This window comes from Acartia tonsa, chromosome 11 (genome assembly GCF_053477335.1).
Source record: "Acartia tonsa isolate MP-2025a chromosome 11, ASM5347733v1, whole genome shotgun sequence".
Lineage (NCBI taxonomy): Eukaryota > Metazoa > Arthropoda > Copepoda > Calanoida > Acartiidae > Acartia > Acartia tonsa.
Window position 1 is genome coordinate 23499659 of NC_137270.1, and position 19003 is coordinate 23518661.

At 32.2% G+C, this 19003-nt stretch overlaps 1 protein-coding gene across 1 annotated transcript in view; it reads left to right on the forward strand.

The window, feature by feature from the left end:
- The window catches only part of LOC145331199 (synaptogenesis protein syg-2-like), a 136182-nt gene that overhangs the window by 84128 nt on the left and 33051 nt on the right, over positions 1 to 19003 (forward strand). The window contains exons 5-6 of the mRNA XM_080175818.1: positions 4121 to 4203; positions 6070 to 6204. Coding sequence (XP_080031944.1) covers positions 4121 to 4203; positions 6070 to 6204 — 218 coding nt within the window. The remainder of the gene's footprint in view (positions 1 to 4120; positions 4204 to 6069; positions 6205 to 19003) is intronic.

Consider the following 19003-nt stretch of genomic DNA (forward strand, 5'->3'; position numbering starts at 1 on the left):
TTTTTTTTTTCTAAAATGTTTCACCAATGAAAGGGGTATGGTAAAAACTATTGGTCTCTTAATAACATTTCAAATGCGTTGCAAATGTCAAAAGTACAATAAATTGGCATTAAGTCTATATAAAGATTTTATTTTTGGTATGTTTTCAAAATTAATTTTTAGCATGTTAGTCTGTCTGAAAAAAAATAATTACAATTTCTTGTTTATTGATCTGCATTATAAAATTTAGAAACAATTATTCATCCTACTATATGAAGTTAAAAGAGAGACTGGGGGGGACTATATAATACACTAGTCCCCAAAGTTTTATAATAACGCTTTCTTATTTGTTGAATTAATAACTTTGGAGAATTTTGATTAGTTGGTTCATAAGTTGAGTGTTTAAACGTTTCAACCACTAATTTTACGCTATAGAAGGGGAAAGTTTGTGTATCATCATTGGTGATGTACGTTAATTTTTCGGCCATAGGTTTTGTTTGTTTTGAATTTAAGTCTTTGGAAAGGTTTAGGCTATTTTAGTGTTCTAAAATTGTTATTACCTTGTTACTACTGCGCTTTTCATGAACATAATATATCCTTTTTTTCATCATGATTTGATATTTTTCCTTATAAATTAGTTTTAGAAAATTGAAATGCATAGAAAAAACTTGCCTCTATTCTTCAAAGTTTTTGACCCAATGCCTGGAATGAATTTTCCCGTTAGGAAATTCCTACAACAGGAAAAGGTCCGAGCTTCTATAAAACAAAGACTATTGCATCCAATTGTTGGGAAATGATTAGAGTAAAACACAGAGGGAGAAAGGGTAAATAAATGTATCTCCCCATCGCAACCGCCTTGTGCAACCTTTCTATTGGGTCATTGTAAAACAACCAATGGTGTGGCTTTACTAACACAGCCACGTAGCAGAAAATAATTTAGAAGCAGACGAAAGAGCTCATTGAAAAAGAAGGGAGATAGTTGTCTGTATATACATCTATGCTATAGATCTGTTGGGAAAAGTATCACAAAAGTGAATTTAAAGTAGCTTCGTTACTAGACAACTAAAATTACTGAATCAAACATTCAAATAAGTTTTTTAATTTAGTAAACACCTCTTTTTTGAATTTGTCGCATATTTGAAAAAAATATATGCATATACACAAACAGAGGATAATAGAGCATTACCTATGAGTTGAACAGGCCAACAAACATAAATTTGAGAAAAAAATAATAAGATTTTATATAAGTATCAGCTTATACCAACAACGAAATCAAATCGAAAAAAAAGTCACGAAATCTATACGTAATTTCAGCTGTCTTTAGGGGTCAACACATCGTAGAATTGACGACCTCTACATCTGCCCCCCAAATATTATTTTACATTTATTTTGCTTGTTGGCTATACCTTATTCCTGTTATGATGTTCTTTAAAATTAGTTTAAACTTTTTACAATTTTCAAATTACAACTTTCAACATCTCTGAGTATTAACTGATTTTTAAAACAAAACAGAGATTTTACAGTTTTACGGTCCTAGTCGACTTATTCCTTACTTTTGTATTATAATTGATAAATATTATAAACAAGCTAAAGTTGAATAAATGTCATGTTTTGTCAATAGCGCAGCAACCTATTTGGCTCTCCATTTTTACTACTACACAAACTTTTTTCTCTCCAGTAGATTTCAATTAGTAGTTGAAACGTTTGGACACTTAACTTAATAAATCAACCAATCAAAATTCACTAAACGTTCCACAATTTTTAAGCAAACTAATTAGAAAAACTTTGGGGACTAGTGTAATAAACAGCCCATTGCCCCATTTCTTCATGATATTTAATTTAAGTTTTATGAAAATAAGTTCCTTTTCCTATTTTAAATAAGGAAAAGTGCAGGTAGAAAATATATGACCATAGAATTAGTGGGAAATAAAGGAAAAAATTCAGAGAAGAGGAAAAATCAGATTGCTTTATTGCTTGTAGGATAAGACCAGGGCTCGGCAGCCGCGCTTCAGACTCAAATTTAAAGCCACTTGTGTGCAAAAAAAAAACCCGAAAGATGGATTGTCTGTTTAGGAACAGGTTCAGACATTCTTCTAATTTAAAAATTATAATATAACGATTTCACTGAGGCGTATTTGCTGCTTAGCGCGGCTGCCGAGCCCTGGATAAAACTTTTGTTTTTTGTTCAATGGGATTTATTTGATGACTTGTAATTAAGAATAAAAACGAAAAAGTTATCTAGATATACTGTATATTATTTATTTAAACTCTTATTAGGTATTTAAAGGATAGATATGTAGATAAATAGATAGCTTGAACATTTCAGCCTTCAACTAAATAAACCAACCAAGATAAATTGCTATAAAGTCAACAAAAAAGAAAAATCAAAACGTTGTTTTAAACTTTGGGTACTAGTGTAATAAACAGTCCATAGTCCCCTGTCTCATGGGCTTGATATACATTTTTATATCTCCACACGCCTTGAGATATTCTATTTTTAATTCAAGTGTACTCCTTTGAATAAATTCTCTATGTAAGGATGAGGTTCAGGGCGGCCAAAAATAGCCTAAAACGTGCGTTTATGCTCTGTACAAATTGTATGAGTTCGTCAGTTTTATAGTTCACACAAACTGTTGTCATGTTAAGTGACATTTAACCATTCCTTAAAATGTTCTTCTTTAACATACATACAAGTCTATGCTATGGAAAAAGAAAAAAATGGACTTACATCCCTATTTTATTATAGAGTGGCACCACTTGTAAAAACTATATAAAAAAAGAAAGAAAGAAAGATTGGTCCAATTTACATTATTCATACACATATAATGTTTCCTTCTCTCTATTCATAATGATATGTAGGCTTCACGGAAAAGGAGAAATGTAAGGTATTACCTCAAACACTGTGCCTAATTCTCACTTCCCTAAAAATCAAAGTCAAAGGCAGCTTATAGTGCCCTTAAAAAATGACGCCATACAATACAAATTATAGGCCAGTATACATTTTACCATTGGTCAACATAAATTTACACGAGCCTATCAATGGTCATTTGTATTGTATGACGTCATTTTTTATAGCCTCTATAAGCTGCTTCTCAAAGTCGGGATAATTTAATGAAATAAATAAAAAATCAGGGGAATAGTCCCTTTCGTGGCAACGCCCCTTAAGGGCTTTTTACAGGTTTTTTTAGGTTAGGTTAGGTTATATTGGGTTAGGTGATTGCCCTTCAGGGTTAGCCAATTCGCCCCGCAGAGTTAGAGCACCCCGGCCGCGGGGACTAGAAAGAGGAGAAAAGCTACTCTTAAAAATACAAAGAATCGCCCCTTAAGGTGCGTTGCCACGAAAGAACTATACCCAAAATCAGTATGCTTAAATTGAAGATATGAACATTATGGTAGATTTGCAACACTGTCAATATTATACCTAATTGTTACAGTAATTATCACGCAAAGATTGAGTTCAATAGAACGATTTTAACCATCCATTATTCCCTGTTGAAATATGCACATAACCTTTGAATAAGTATGAGGTACTTTTATTAGACTTGCATTACTTTTACATATTTTCTGGAATTTTTTTAGCGAAGCTACTTTTTAATGATACAGGGAGCATTTTTTTCGTGTGTGGGGATAATTCCACCTTCCTGAAAATAGCTTAAAACCACCACAGGACTAAGACGTTTTCTTATACGTCGACTTTTATTAAGTTTTGATTGGTTGATTTAATAAGTTATGTGTTCAAATTTTTCAACCACTAATTGAAATCTACAGAAGGGGTAATTTTGTGTATCATCATTAGGGATGTAAATCATTGCTGCACTGCTTATGGACAAAATTATTCATGTTTTATTGAGAGAATAAAACAAGGACGACACAGGGTTCTAAAGGGATAAGACAATAGCTGATATATTGATGTACATCCCCAATGATGATGCACAAAAATGCCCTTTCTGTAGGTTACAATTAGTGGTTGAAACGAATGGACACTCAAATTAATGAACAAACCAATAAAAATTCAATGAAAGTTCCCAAAGTTATTAATTCAACGAATGTGAAAACCTTATTATAAAACTTTGGGGACAAACTTCCTAATTTCCCCTCTCTCCCTGAAATTATCAACTATTAAAAATAATTATACTTTCAGGGACGCGCGTACTACCGAGGAGAAGAAAATCCATCAAAACTGGTCATTGAAAATATTAACAGAGATGACAGAGGCGAATACAGGTATACATTTTCCAGTATGGCTTCAAATATCCGCTGGATTAGAACCGGTTCTCAGCCATTTTCTTAGGTTCTCGAGGCTAAGATAACTTTCTTAAGCTTATGATTTTTGAATATCCGAGGAAAGCTGCCTTTAATACGATTCGTTAAATAACTATAAATATACTAAAAAAATTTGTATTTGATTCAAACTTTGAAAAATGTCTGTTTCTGTCTGTGCTTCTGTATGCCTGTAATGCTCTAAGCTCTTCCCCCATTTCCCATCCTTCTTTCTCTCCATACCTGCCATTTTCTACCTTATTTTCTCCTCCTCCCTTCAACTCGTCTATTTTTTGTCTAAACTAAAATCTTAAAATTTCTTCTTTTAACTCGATTTTAGATTGTTAATATTTGCATGTAAACTAATAAAATGTTTCCTTAATATGATCGAGAAATTTTTATAAAAATAACATATTTAAATAAATTAACATTTATTCTAATAAACACAAATTAGCTTAATTTACAAAAAAAAGTGTTTTAACAAAATAAAACAAAGTTTTTGTCTTACCTTATAGCGTATCTACTTTATAATTATGATATATTCGTCTGGGCCGGAACCGCTTCATAACTAAAGACGTTAAAAATGGTTCCTACTGCTGCTATGTCAGGTGCGCGACATAAATAGTAGGAGTAGGGGGAATGCCTTGGCCCATAAACTCACAACCATGCACAGTTAGGACTTCTCAGACAAAGGCCGTGCAATCAAAGGGTTGGTTGTCTGATGGATATTACTTAATCTAATATCCTTGGGTGTTAGAGTATCGCATCTCATAAGACGTGGATGATGCTCTGGATTCTCTAGATGATCACTTAAATCGAAGGAAAATCCCGCCCTTACGAGAAAAGAGAAATTATCACTCAAGCTGAAAACATTCAATTAATAAAATTCTACAACTATATTTTTAAAAGGGTAATTGTGTTTTAAAAGCGAAGGGCCTGTAACGGTCACCTCTTTTCGTCAATTTAGACATGTTAGAATTGTCCTATCGATTTTAAACTTTGCATGATGATTCCTCTAACAATTAGGTAAACTTTAGAAAGCATAGCAACTCTATATTCGTTACCAGAAGGTCCGTACGTCCATTTCAAACATGTTGATTTTTATCTTTTTTAACAACAATTTTTATGTAATATGTTTACCTATCCTCTTCTTATGATTTTGGATTTATGGATGTTGTCATCCTTGTTATAAAATGTATTATTCAATATATTTACATTATCAAATGAACACCATATTATATTATCCTCTGATTATGCAAAATCTGCTAATTTAATATTTGGAAAAGATTTTTGCAATATTTAACGAGAAATTATGATTTTTAGGAGCTCCATTAGGTAATTTTTATAGTTGCTATATGAAATAAGCTTCTTGCTTTATAAAGACGATTCCTATATATTAGCATTTTCTTTCCTTTGCTACTTAATATTAAAATTCTTGTTATAGCGAAGATTTTACATATGTAGGTCGGTCCGTTAGAATTGTCCTACAGATTTGAAAGATGATGATTCCTGTAACAGCTAGATACAATTAAGGAAGTGTCTTGTAAACTGATTTGTTTCGCTTTTATGGATGTTGTCATATTTATTTGGTTCCAGCATAAACGCAGAAGTGACAAACGTCGGAGTGGACAAATGCTAGTGTTAAGTATTTCTATACATGATAGGTTAGGTTAGGCTATGACATGAATTTTCAAATAATCTCCCCAAGGGGTTAGGCACTTAAAAACCTTTAAGTTTCCTTAAAATAGGTTAGGTTCAGTGTCCACTCCGACGTTTGTCACTCTTGCGTTTGTTCCAAGAGCCTTTATTTACATTATATTCTAATTTCAGATGCCGAGCAGATTTTCACATCGCCCCGACGCGCAAGAGCGTCATTGTTTTGGATATTATCGAGCCCCCTGAGAAACCATACATCATTGACGAGGCTGTCAACAAAGTCATCACCAACAAGTTGGGACCCTACAGGTGAGCCAGTAGAGTAAAACACTGGAGGGGGAAGGGGTTAAATAACTGTATGTTCCCACCCCCAAGGGACCCTGTGCCGACTTTCAATTGGGTTTTTGAAAATCAACGAATAGCGTCGGGAATGTTAACACAGCCAAGTAGCTACAAAAGGGCAGAAGCACTTTGCTAGCAGACGAAAAAGGTCCCCAACATGTAGGGTCCATGTAGTTGTCTGGTTATACATTAGGATATATAAGTTGGAAGGAATTTTAATGTTAGGGGGAGATTTGAAATGTGCATCAAATTTTGAGGATTTTTTATAAAATTCGTTTTTTCTATAATTCTTTATCTAAAAGCGGAAATGCAATTTAAGTTAATTAATTTTGGCATCTGTGATTGGTGGATTAAAAAAATCTGCGCTCTGATTGGATGGCGTACACCATTCAACCAATTAGAGCGCAGGTAGTTTAAAATCCACCTATCCTATTAGTCAAAATTAATTAACTTAAAATGCATTTCCGCTTTTAGGTAATAAATTATACAAAAAACGAATTTTATAAAAAATCCTTAAAATTTGATGCTGATTTCAAATCTCCCCCTAACATTAAAATTCCGGAAAACTTATATATCTTATTATACATATATATTTTTAATTTATTCCGACATGATGTATAGATAGTTTTCATGATTTAATTATAGTTCTGCACAATTTTTATTAATCCTCGGGAAGGGAGGGCGGTAAAATAGCCTAAAACATCCAAAGAAAATATTTTTAAATAGAATATAATATGAAAGGAACTATATGAAGCTCTCCTATCTAATTCGGTCACTAAATGCAGAAATCTTAAGAGATTAGACAACTGACGAAAAATTGATGTACATGTAAATTAAGATTTTCTTATATTAGAATTATTGGTTAAATAGTGTGAACACTTCTAGTATCAATCAATAAATCAAATTTTATACATGTTTCCAAAGTTTTTTTATGATCTGCAGCCCAATGTTCCCAATGTGAAAAAGAAACCTAATATATTTATTAGAACTCCGGCGTATTTGCCAAGATGTCACTGAAGATTTGTGTGCAATTGTTTTCTGGACTTACAAAATTGGGACAAGGGAATTAGGATAGGCCCCGCAGTGATAGGGACAACTAATTAGCTTTTTTATTAAAATTATATAATATAACCAGGAAATTCTTTTCTCGTATTTATTCGAATCCGGTGGATAGGAACCGGTTCTCATCCATACGAAAAAACTATGTCTAGCATTGTATTATATCCAGCTTTCTACAAATATAAAAATGTACAATCATAAGATTAAAACAAGATTTTTTAGCCCGTGCCTTCTGCACCTCGAGGCTAAAAAACTGGTTTTAATCTTATAATTGTACATTCTATATCCGCGGAAAGCGGGTTATGATACGATAAAAGAAATAACTATTCCAGTATGCCTTCAAAACCGATTGATATTCGCTGGATTAGAACCAGCTCTCAGCCATAATAAAAAATCCTGAACAATTTCCCGCGAAAACTAAAATTTAAATTATAGGATTAAAAGCAGTTTTGTTGGCCCGGGCCTTCGGCTATTTTCACAGCTATTCTTTGACTTTAATTTTACCAAGAATTTGTTGAGGAAAAACATTTGAATTTTAGAATAGTTATTTCTCGCATCGTATTATAAACAGCTTTCCGCGGATATATGTAGAATGTAAAATTATAGGATTAAAACCGGTTTTTTAGCTCCGAGATGGCGAAGGCATTGGATAAATTTTTTTTTTAATCTTATGATTCTACATTTATATATCCGTAGAAAACTGGATATAATACGATGCTAGACATAGTTTTTCGCATGGATGATAAAAGGTTCTAATCTACCGGTTTCGAATGAATATAAGAATAACTGTTCTTTATCCTGATGAGGAAAGGCTGGGCTAACCTCAAACGGATAATCTTTTACATTAAAATTATTGATATTCATGATTTCCTAATATCAGATATCTTTAAGGATATGATAATGGCAGAATAATTAATGTAAACCTCTTCCAATTACGATAAATACAATTACCCCCTTTGTTGGTGCAAAGATTTTTGACTCTGCTAGTTCAGACAACCCAAACAAGATACATCACAAGCGAATGGGAGAACGTGTCTATGAAACAGTTATACTTTTGTTAGATTGCACAATTGTAATTAACTGCTTTCTACTAATCATGCTATTCAGTAAACGTGGTAATTTTGTTTATTATAATTAGGATTATATATGAATAACCCGTTCAATGTCTTATCCATTAAGATCACTTAAAAAAACTATTGCAATTACAGAGAAAATATAGTTTCAAACCGATTAATATCCAATACATTAGAATCGGTTTTCAGCCATACTAAAAAAGCATGTATAACATCGTATAACTAACAAATTTCATTTTAATATCCACGGAAAGCTGTCTGTTTAAGAACCAAATTGAAACATTATCTATTGAACTTCTCTAAGGAAAATATGAAAAATAAATAAAAATTATTTAGTTTCTCTTTAATGTTCAAGTGCACAAAGATAATTTTCAGGGTTGAAGGGATATAATCGTACTATAGACAGCTTTCCGCAGATATAAAAATTAAAAATCATAGGATTGAAACAAGTTTTGATTGCCCCAAGGGGCCGACGCCCCGAGCTAACAAAATATATCACTTTCCTTCAAAAAAAAGATATAATTGCAGAAAAATAATTTTTCTTCAATTTCCTTTTCCCAATATCCCTGTATATTTGCACATTATTTGATTATAGTCACTGACGGATAGGGGAGGGGGTGGGGAAGAACCTTGCGGGTTTAATTTTTAAATTTATTTTTAGGGATTTGTATTAGTATGTGTGGTGAAAAATAGCCTAAAATAATCCAATGACTTTAACATAAAAAATAAAATGGCTTAAACCATCCCAAGACCTATGTGAATCCTCCCTAAAATGGAGAAACAAATATAACTACTTTATATTATAGAATTTAATTAATGTATTGACCAAAAAAACACCAAAAGAACCAATTAACAACTAACTTTTCAATTGAAAAAAATTGCATAAATTATTGGTGGCTGTAAAGTTATATTTTGTGTTGGTAGCACTCACAAATTTAAAGGGATAAGACAATGGCCGATAATATTATGTGCATTCCCAATGATTTTACACCAAATTTTCCCTTCTATAGATTACAGTTTAAACATTTGATAACTAAACTTAATAAACCCACCTACCATAAAAGTATCAAAAGTTGTTAACCTACTAATAATAAAACATTATTATAAAACTTTGGGGACTAGAGTAATAAACTGCGCAATGTCCCCTCCCTCCCTGGTTGGTGGTACTGCAATAAAATGATTGGCTGATGGAAAGATAGCACCAGGATTTCCCCATGGGAAAACAGAAGTCCTTAAAAATATTAAAATTTGAGAGAAAAAAAACACTGCTTAACCGATATGCTTCTTCTTTCCAGTGAAGCTTCTTAAAAGTCCAAGGACGGTTTTTAATTTTTTTATGGGAGAATGTCCAGCCTTCCAAAAAATATCCATAACATTTTTTTATAATTCATATGGAAAATTGGGGGAGGGGGTTGACTTTTACCCCTCTCACCTTAAGTGCCCCTAGAGGATTTAGAGGCGTAGCCGCTAGTAGGTTAAAATGGTAAAAATTTTAGTAAAAGGTTTCTTTCCTCTGTATGTTGTTTTGTAATGCCGATTTTTAAAACTCTTTCTCTTTTCTTAGCCTCTATTGAAGATAATCGTCCTTGTTTTTATTTTAATTTTTGTATCTCTCTCCCCCTAGGGACAAGTATCCAAAGACAAATTAGGTTTCACTTTTTATCTCTCAGCTTCACCCCGTCACCCCTCCCATACAGATCTACACCCCATTCTTTCCCCCACTCCCAAAACTCACCCATCCTCTCCCAATAAAATGCAGAAAGTTAGGCCTTTAGGTGTTTCATAAAATCAACTAGATCCTTTATACTAAAGTAGCTGAATGTCTGTTCTATAATATATCAGAAACCACCAAATTGATCAGTTTACAATTTGTTAATCTAAAGGTATTAGGCTATTTTGTGGAGAGCTATGTCAATTAATTTTAAAAAGAAATATTTTGCTGACCCCCCTATACACTAAATTTTTTTTCAAATGTACAACTACTCAATCATGGGGTGCATCCCCCCCCCCCCATAGACTAAGGGAGAAAACACATTTTCTATAAAAAGCAGTAAAGCATTTTCTCGTATTTATTCGAATCCGGTGGATAGGAACCGGTTCTCATCCATACGAAAAAACTATGTCTAGCATCGTATTATATCCAGCTTGTTACGAATATAAAAATGTACAATTATAGGATTAAAACCAGTTTTTTTTAGCCCGTGCCTACGGAAAGCCGTTTATAATACGATGCGAGAAATAACTATTCTTGTACTTTTTTTGTTGGTCATTATATCGACGCAATTATCAAGGAAGTTGAAGCCCCATGCTGATAGTATGTCAACGGCGATCTCTTGTTTAACATGAGCCCTTTAAAGTGCCTTAAAAAAATGACGTCATACTAGCCAACCATTGGTCAATTAAAATGTATACTGGCCTCCCATTTTTAATTTAGTCTGTGTATTGGCCTATCATTGGTTATTTTTACAGGCACTATAAACAGCTTAATTTTTTTACGTTGCTTTTCAGGGACGCTATGCCTAGATGAAAACTGCATACTTTTGATCTTTCTAAATATCAGTTATTAGGCACAGGAGAATAGATAGATAGATGCCAAGATAGTAAAAAGATAGAAAATTTAATATTCAATTTTTAACCAGGAAGTAATAGATTTATTTTAAAGACATGTCTCAGAAGTCCCAAAAGTTTTAAATATCGCTTTATTGTTCGTTGTTTTAACAACTTTGGGGACCTTTTTGAATTTTGATTGATTGATTCAATAAGTTAAGTATCTAAACGTTTCGACCACTAATTGTAATCTATAGAAGGGGTAATTTTGTATATCACCATTAGGGATTTTAAAATGTCAGCTTTCTATCTCTAATAGAATCCGAGTAACCTTCCATTTAACTATTAAAATTAAAGTATTTCTTAGGCTCACTGATATACCGACTGTCTATATTCAATAGAAGTAAAAAAACAGACGTACAGGCGGACATTTAAAATCACAGATTAACTTCGCCAACAACAAACAAACACATTAACACTGTGTCTTTATAGTTTGAAAATTTGTGAAAATTTAAATCTGAATATATTTTCCACAAAAATCTGATAAAAAATCCATTTATCATGGTTTTGCCCTTTCCCCTGTCTTTTCTAACCTTTTGTGCTTCCTTGGATTAAATTATACACTACTAGGACAGTTTGATTTCAGTCTATGTCAGACTATTACTCAGCTGTCATATTTATGTGACTGAAGGACCTAAGAACCAAGTTTCCTATCTTTTCATCAATTTTTCTCTTCCTTTTCATTTAAGTTACAATGTATCTTTATTTTCTAGTTTCAAAGAACAAATATCTTATTTGTTAAAGTAATAGGATGTTAATCTATAAGTAAAATATCCTAAATTGCTAGATTAATCGTTCCACAATTATAAGAGAAGCTTATTATTGTTCCCGAGAAGGTTTTAGTCTATGAATGGATTTATTATTACTTGGATCTTAAACCAGATTATCAATTTCTCTAGTATAGTGAATCTTGTAGCTGGCTAATATAACGATTCCCCCCATCCACCCCATTTACATCATCCCCTCTTCTTCTATTGGATTAACGAACTGACTAATAAATGGTGTCCATTTTAGTTACCTAAATTTTCCATAATATCCACGTATATCCTATATCCATTAGTATAATATTAAAATTGATACCCCTTCATCATCCTAATGTTTACAACTTACCAAAGGCAGAATGTCGCAATTATTTTTTTGGGGGGGAAACGTATTTACCCTCCATTGTACCATCCCTGTATCACTGCATAATATTCATTGCAGGGAGGGGGTAGACATTTGGCTGTTTATTACACTAGTCCCCAAAGTTTTATAATAATGTTTTTTTATTCGTTGGCTTAACAACTTTGGGGACTTTTATTAAATTTTAAGTGGTTGGTTCATTAAATTGATTGTATACACGTTTCAAACACTAATTGTTATCTACAGAAGGTGCAATTTTGTGTAACATCATTGGGGATGTACAACTATTTATCAGTTAATATACTATCCTTGTTTCCGTGCATGTTACCCATTGCCTTGATCAAAATTAGAAGGCTAATTTTTCATCATTATCCATAGAATTTTGCTTGGATAGAATAAAACTAGAAAGCCTAGATAAACAATCGCTTAATTGGACCAAAAGCAACAAAGTGCAGGAACAATAAGACCATGTTATTGGTTAGAAAGTGTACATATTTGGGCAGAAAAGAAAGCTGTTTAAAGTCCCTATAAAAATGACATCATACATTACTAATGACAATTGATAGGCCAAAACACAGAAAACATTACCAATGGCAGGCCAGTTTATATTTCAATTGACCAATTGTAGGCCAGTATGACTTCATTTTTTATAGCCACTATAAAAAGCTTCGCACAAAAGGTCATTTTTTTATATTTTATAGTTTATATTAAGACATCTAAACAAATGTATGTTTTGACGAATTGTTTTAATTTTTGTAACAAAATTCTTGCTTTTAATTTCTATGCTTCTTATGAACTTAGATGTCCTTATTTCTTTTGCATTTTCTTTTTTGGCCCCGCCCTCTCTGTCAAAAATTGTATCCCATAAAATGTTAGAGCATCTCTATAATGTGAAAAATCTACGCGAAGGTTTTTTCTTCTTAATCAATCAAATGCAATTTCTAAGGGGCAAAGCTTTTGTTTGATTAGATGAATGGACAGATAGAAGATAGATAGATAAATAGACAGAAAGATAGAAAGAAAAACAGATAAATAGATGCTTAGATAGAAAATAATTTCTAGATTTTAATTTAGCTTGATAAAATTTATGTACATATATATATTTTGTTTGGTTGATAGATATATGTTGAATTATACCTTTTTTATTTATGTAGATTTATTTTCATCAAACTATCTATAATCTCGTTATCATGTCAGATATGACTACTTTTTATTAAAGCCATTTTGTCGACTTGAATTCTGTCAATTTTATGTCAACCACGACCACTTTTCATAAACTATTGAAATTGCACATCGATAGAATGTAAATAGTTTTGATATAACAATAGCACTGACGTTTAGTTGGTTGTCTGATTGGAAAATATAGGATATCCAAGGTTTACTTGTAAACAAGGATGACAACATTTAGTTGGGTGTCTGGTTAGAAAATATAGGATATCCAAGGTTTACTTGTAAACAAGGATGGCGACATTTAGTTGGGTGTCTGCTGATTGGAATATATAGGATATCCAAGGTTTACTTGTAAACAAGGATGACGACATTTAGTTGGGTGTCTGCTGATTGGAAAATATAGGATATCCAAGGTTTACTTGTAAACAAGGATGGCCACATTTAAAGTAGTAGATCTCAAAAATATAACACAATCGATCAGCTAAACTAACAGTTCTAATTGTTCCTCAAGAAATTTTAGGCATCTATCTTAAACATTAGCCAAGAAATTGATTACTTCTTAATAATGGAAGAACAAAATAGTAATGTTATTTCATTTTTGCCATAAGAACCTTTAAATTGTAGAGAGGCTTTACCACTAAAAAGTTCTTAAAAGTTTGGCTTAATGCGCAGAATAAATTTATGCTCTAAGGTTTATCTGCTAAAAAGTTTTTTTAAACAAATCCAGTAGGAACTTTTTATAAAAACAAGGATGACAATATCCATACAAGCGAAGCACTAAAATCAGAAGGAAGGACAAACGTAGAGAGTCAGAACTGAAAAAGCAGAATATAAATGTATAAAATCTAAACAAAATTGTAAATAATTTTGATTAAGAACATACTTATAAAATTAGGACATGTTTATAGAGATGCTTCGCCTTTACTATTGCACCTTGTTGTAATAGGAATCAGTATTCAGTTTCAAATTGGAGGAAGGACATTCCCTTAACGAATATAGAGTGCCTACGCTATTTTTTATAGAAATCATCATGCAAAGATTGAAATCGATAGGACCATTCTAACATGTCTAACGAAAAGAGCTAACCCTTACGGAAGGACAGACGAACCGACCCTAGTTGTCGAAAAGAATCGCTTTTTAAAAGGATTACAAAAAAAATATTTATAGAAAACAATTTTTAAAGACAATGTAAATTATATTCATTATTAGCGGGTTATATACAGCATATAGAGTACAAAAAATCATGTAAGATTCAAAGCCAATAGGACAATTCTATCAGATGATTGTTGATACCTGTTCAGCACGAACATGGCATTGGAATAAATCCCCGTTTAATCCTTCTTATCACACAGATGTAATTACAATTCAACAACTTTTGGACAGTTCGTTCATCCAGTAGCGGTAGAGGCAAAGGAGGTGGATGGGGAGTTATTTTTATTTTAGCCAGTTGTGAGTATCACTTCATTAGAGTATAGGAAAATCTAGTGCAACATCCAAGTAATTATATATCGATTACTAGAACTTGTTTTTTTGAATTTTTTTTTTATTTTCCGAAATGACCTGAATTTTGTAAGATTTGTAACATACATTTGTAATTTCGTACTTAATGTTGTGTTTAGCAAATGTGTTATAGCTAAAATATACCAGGGGTGAAGAATAGATAAAAGTCATGCCTTGAAGTCAAACATGATAGATGAATAAAAAGCAAATGAAATGAAAAATTAACAAATAGAATAATATATTTTTTAAAAAAACTTTAATAATTATTAGATATAGTATATTTGAAGGGACTATGGGAGGGACTATGGATATAGTCCCTTTCGTGACAACGCCTCTTAAGGGGCGTTTCGTCGTTTTTCACAGTAGATTTTCTCATATTTGTAGCCCCTGATAGTGGCTCTAACCATGCGGGGCAAATTGCCTAACCCTGGGAAATCTCATAACCTAACCTAACCGTAATAACCTATCAAAAGCTACTGTCAAAATACGATGAAACACCCCTTAAAAGGCGTTATCACTATAGGGACTATACCTTAATTTTTTTATATTAAAGTTTGAATACCCAACTACAGACAAGAAAATGTTGTTTAATTTTCCTATATGGATTGATATATAATTATTATTATATAACAGTTACCTTTCTTAGACGTTCATGAAATTTTGTATACAATTGATGGGTATAGTCCTTTCCACGACATCCCTCCATAAGGGGCGATTTGTCGTATTTTGAAAATGGCTTTTATAGGTTATTTTAGGTTAGGTTAGGTTATATTGGGTTAGGTGATTGCCCCACAGGGTTAGGTAATTGGCCCCGCAGGGGCTAGAAATAGGAGAAAACTTCTTGTGAAAAATACGAAGAATCGCCTCTTATGGAGGGATGTCGTGGAAAGGACTTTACCCCAATTGACCTATCCTTTCTTTCCTGATAAGATTAAAGACATACGCAAAGGTATTAAGAGGTACATCACAAGATTAAAACAGATAAACAAAACTGGAATGCTTCTAAGCAAGGATGACATTATCCAAAGTTTTGACATTAATTACTAACCTTCATTGGATTGAAAACTTTGGGTACTTTTATAAATCTTCATAGAATTGTATAAACAATCTGTGTCATAACTTTTCCACCAATTATTTTAATTTATTTTAGTTAGGGATGTACATCAATTAGTCGTCTATTGCCTTATCCCTTACTAGCGGCTACGCCCCTAGAGGCCTCTAGGGTCACTTGAGGAGGAGAGAGTCGAATTTAATAACCCAATTTCTTATTTTAGATTTTAAAAGAAAAATTAAAAAAAAAAAAAATTTTGGGGGGGGGTGAAATTTTTTATTTTTTTTTTTTGGGGGGGGGGGTGCCCCCCACCCTCATTTTTAACTTTAGTAAAAAATATTTAAAATTTTTTTTGGGGGGGGGGGACTTTTCATTTTTTGGGGGGGGGTTGGGGGTGTCCCACCCCCCAAGAAAATAGTTAAAAACCTTCACGGGACCTATGAGAAGCTACCCTGTTAAGGAGAACCCGATCGGTTCAGCGGTTAGCGAGATCCTTCGGTACAGACACACAAACACACAGACAAACAGACATCCTATTACTTTAGTATAAGGATTTGGCATGATTCGAAGCTGTTAATGTTATGTAGCAAATGACTTTAATGCTGTTGATATTTCTTAATAACACAATTCAAAACCTGAGTTTTATTCTTTTTTTAAACTAGGAGAATTAACATAAAAGTTTCTAAGGTACACTATATCTTTCAAAAGGTACACCACATATCAATCCATGGATCTGAAGGGATAAGACAATGGACGATAAATTAAAGGTTAAAGACTATAACCCCTTTTGGATATAAATAAGATTGAAATCAACCAATCAAAACTAAAAAAAGATAAAACTATAAAATTGCCCCAAAAAAAGCCCACACTTAGTTATAAAACTTTTGGTACCAGTGTATTTAAAGAACATAGTCCCCTCCCTCCCTCTACCTATCACTTTTATATAACCTCACCTATAGTCTTACACTATTATATATTTGTTTTTTCCTATACTTAATGCGGTGTTAATTCAATTTCGCAGTTTATCACATCTACATTAACCATCATATTTGCAAAAAAGACACATAATCTTTCATACAAAGTAGTACGATGCCTGTCTCTGTCTGAAGCTTAAGTTCACAGTAACCAATATACCCATAAGTTGTGCTATTCAGGGAATATAGATTCTGTTCCTTTGTTGGTTTTAAGTAATTTTTTTAAGGTGTGGGACACCCCATCACCATCCCCCCCCCCCTGAAAAAAAATAAAAATTCCCCCCCCCCCTCCCCCAGAAACATGGTGCAAAATTTAATGCAACTTTTTATTATTTTTTAATCTAGTGGGGCTTCGCCCCTAGAGGCGAGGGGGAAGTAGATAGATAAATTAAATGTAAAAATATAAAATGGCTAGAGTGATTCGTGCCGTAAGGGCCGCTTTATGCTGCTATAATAAAATGCTGTTCTAAACATTTTATAATTTGATTAGTTTGCACAATTGAAAGCACACTTAAGAATGCATGTCAGCTGAATTTTTGTTGCCGATTGTGTACATAGTTTCCTCATCCTATCTAAATATTTTCTACTAGCTAATAAAGCTTCAAACTTCCCTAAACAAATCGAAATTTGAAAAATTTAAATTTTGAATGTATAATGTATAAATCGTTTATACATTAAAATTTAGATTTTTTGGGGAAGTTTGAAGCTTTTTTAGCTAGTAGTAAATATTGAGATAGAATAAGGAAACTGTGTACACAATTGGCAACTTAAATTCAGCTGACCATGTTAGAGGGCTTTTATATAAGATGACATTAATTTAATCAAAGAATAGACAAACGGAATCTATACAAATGATACAAATATAAAATGATGTTTATAAGTAGTGCAGCAATACTTTAATTCTATAAGCTGAAAAGTTAAAATTGTGTATTATTCTTTCTTCCTTTCTTTTTCATAATTTCTCTTTCTTTCTATTTCTTATGTTAGCATACAATTCAAAAAGCTGCGCAACTATTAGACATACTCGTCCTTGTTCACTTAATTTTGCTAATTTTGGCGAAAAATCACTTTTGTGATAGCACACCTAATGTGATGCACTTTACCATCAAAAGAAAAAATGTGAAATGAAATTGTTGTGGAGAACTAGGTATTTGTCTGGGATTAAGGATTCAATACAACTAACATTTTATAATAATCGTCACAGAACTTCCTTTCGTTTGCTAAAAAATTTTGAGACTTGCTAATATTGATTGGGTTTTAAAATTAGCACTTTCGTCTAAAAACCATAACTGCAATAGGGGTAAGTTTATTTATCATAATTGGGGGTATACACACATTGTCTTATCCCTCAAGATACCTGATATTTTATAAACTCCTGATATAAAAGAGGTATAATGTCTAATGACTGTCTACTTATTTTAAAAATACTGTACATAGTTTTTGACAATACTTTAATCTTGGCTTTTATGTAATATTCATTCATTTCTATACTATTTTTACTTCTAACATCTGGAAATTGATAGAATAAACATGGACATTAAGACAGGGAAAATTTAAATTGTCGTTATTTTAAGTTTCTACTGTAGTACTCATTTGTTCCTCTTGTAGATGGGGAGGGGATTTAGAGGTTGATAAGGATTTTCTCATATTAGACAGCTGGAATACAAATTTGTTAGAGTAACAACTATGATAAAATATAGGGCAGAATTTCAGTGATTTGGAGGTCAAATTTATTTTCAAGTGACCTAACCTGAACTTTATTGCCTATTTATTTTTTAAAGGTGATGATTATTTTATTGATATACATTAAATGCAACTTACGAGCATCAGATATAATTTTATAAATCCAAAACTAATAATGACTTTAGCGGTTAGCGAGATCTTAAGTGATGAATGAATTTGTTTGTTTTTGAGAACAAATTGGTAGTAGTACTGATTCAAATGTAAACAATGGAACCAAATGTTGTTCTTGAATTTTACATCTTTTCTCTCTTTTTTTTAACTATTATATATTTTGTATATTTTTCGCCCATTTAACCTTTTTACTAATTCAAGTAAGGACTTGGTATTTCATGAAAAACAGTGAATGTTTTGTTTTTAGCAAAATAAAGTAAATTATAGTGAGAATGATATAAATTCATATAAAGACACACATTATTCACAAACTAGTTAGTTCTTAGAATATATTACATTAATTGAATCTTTTTAGT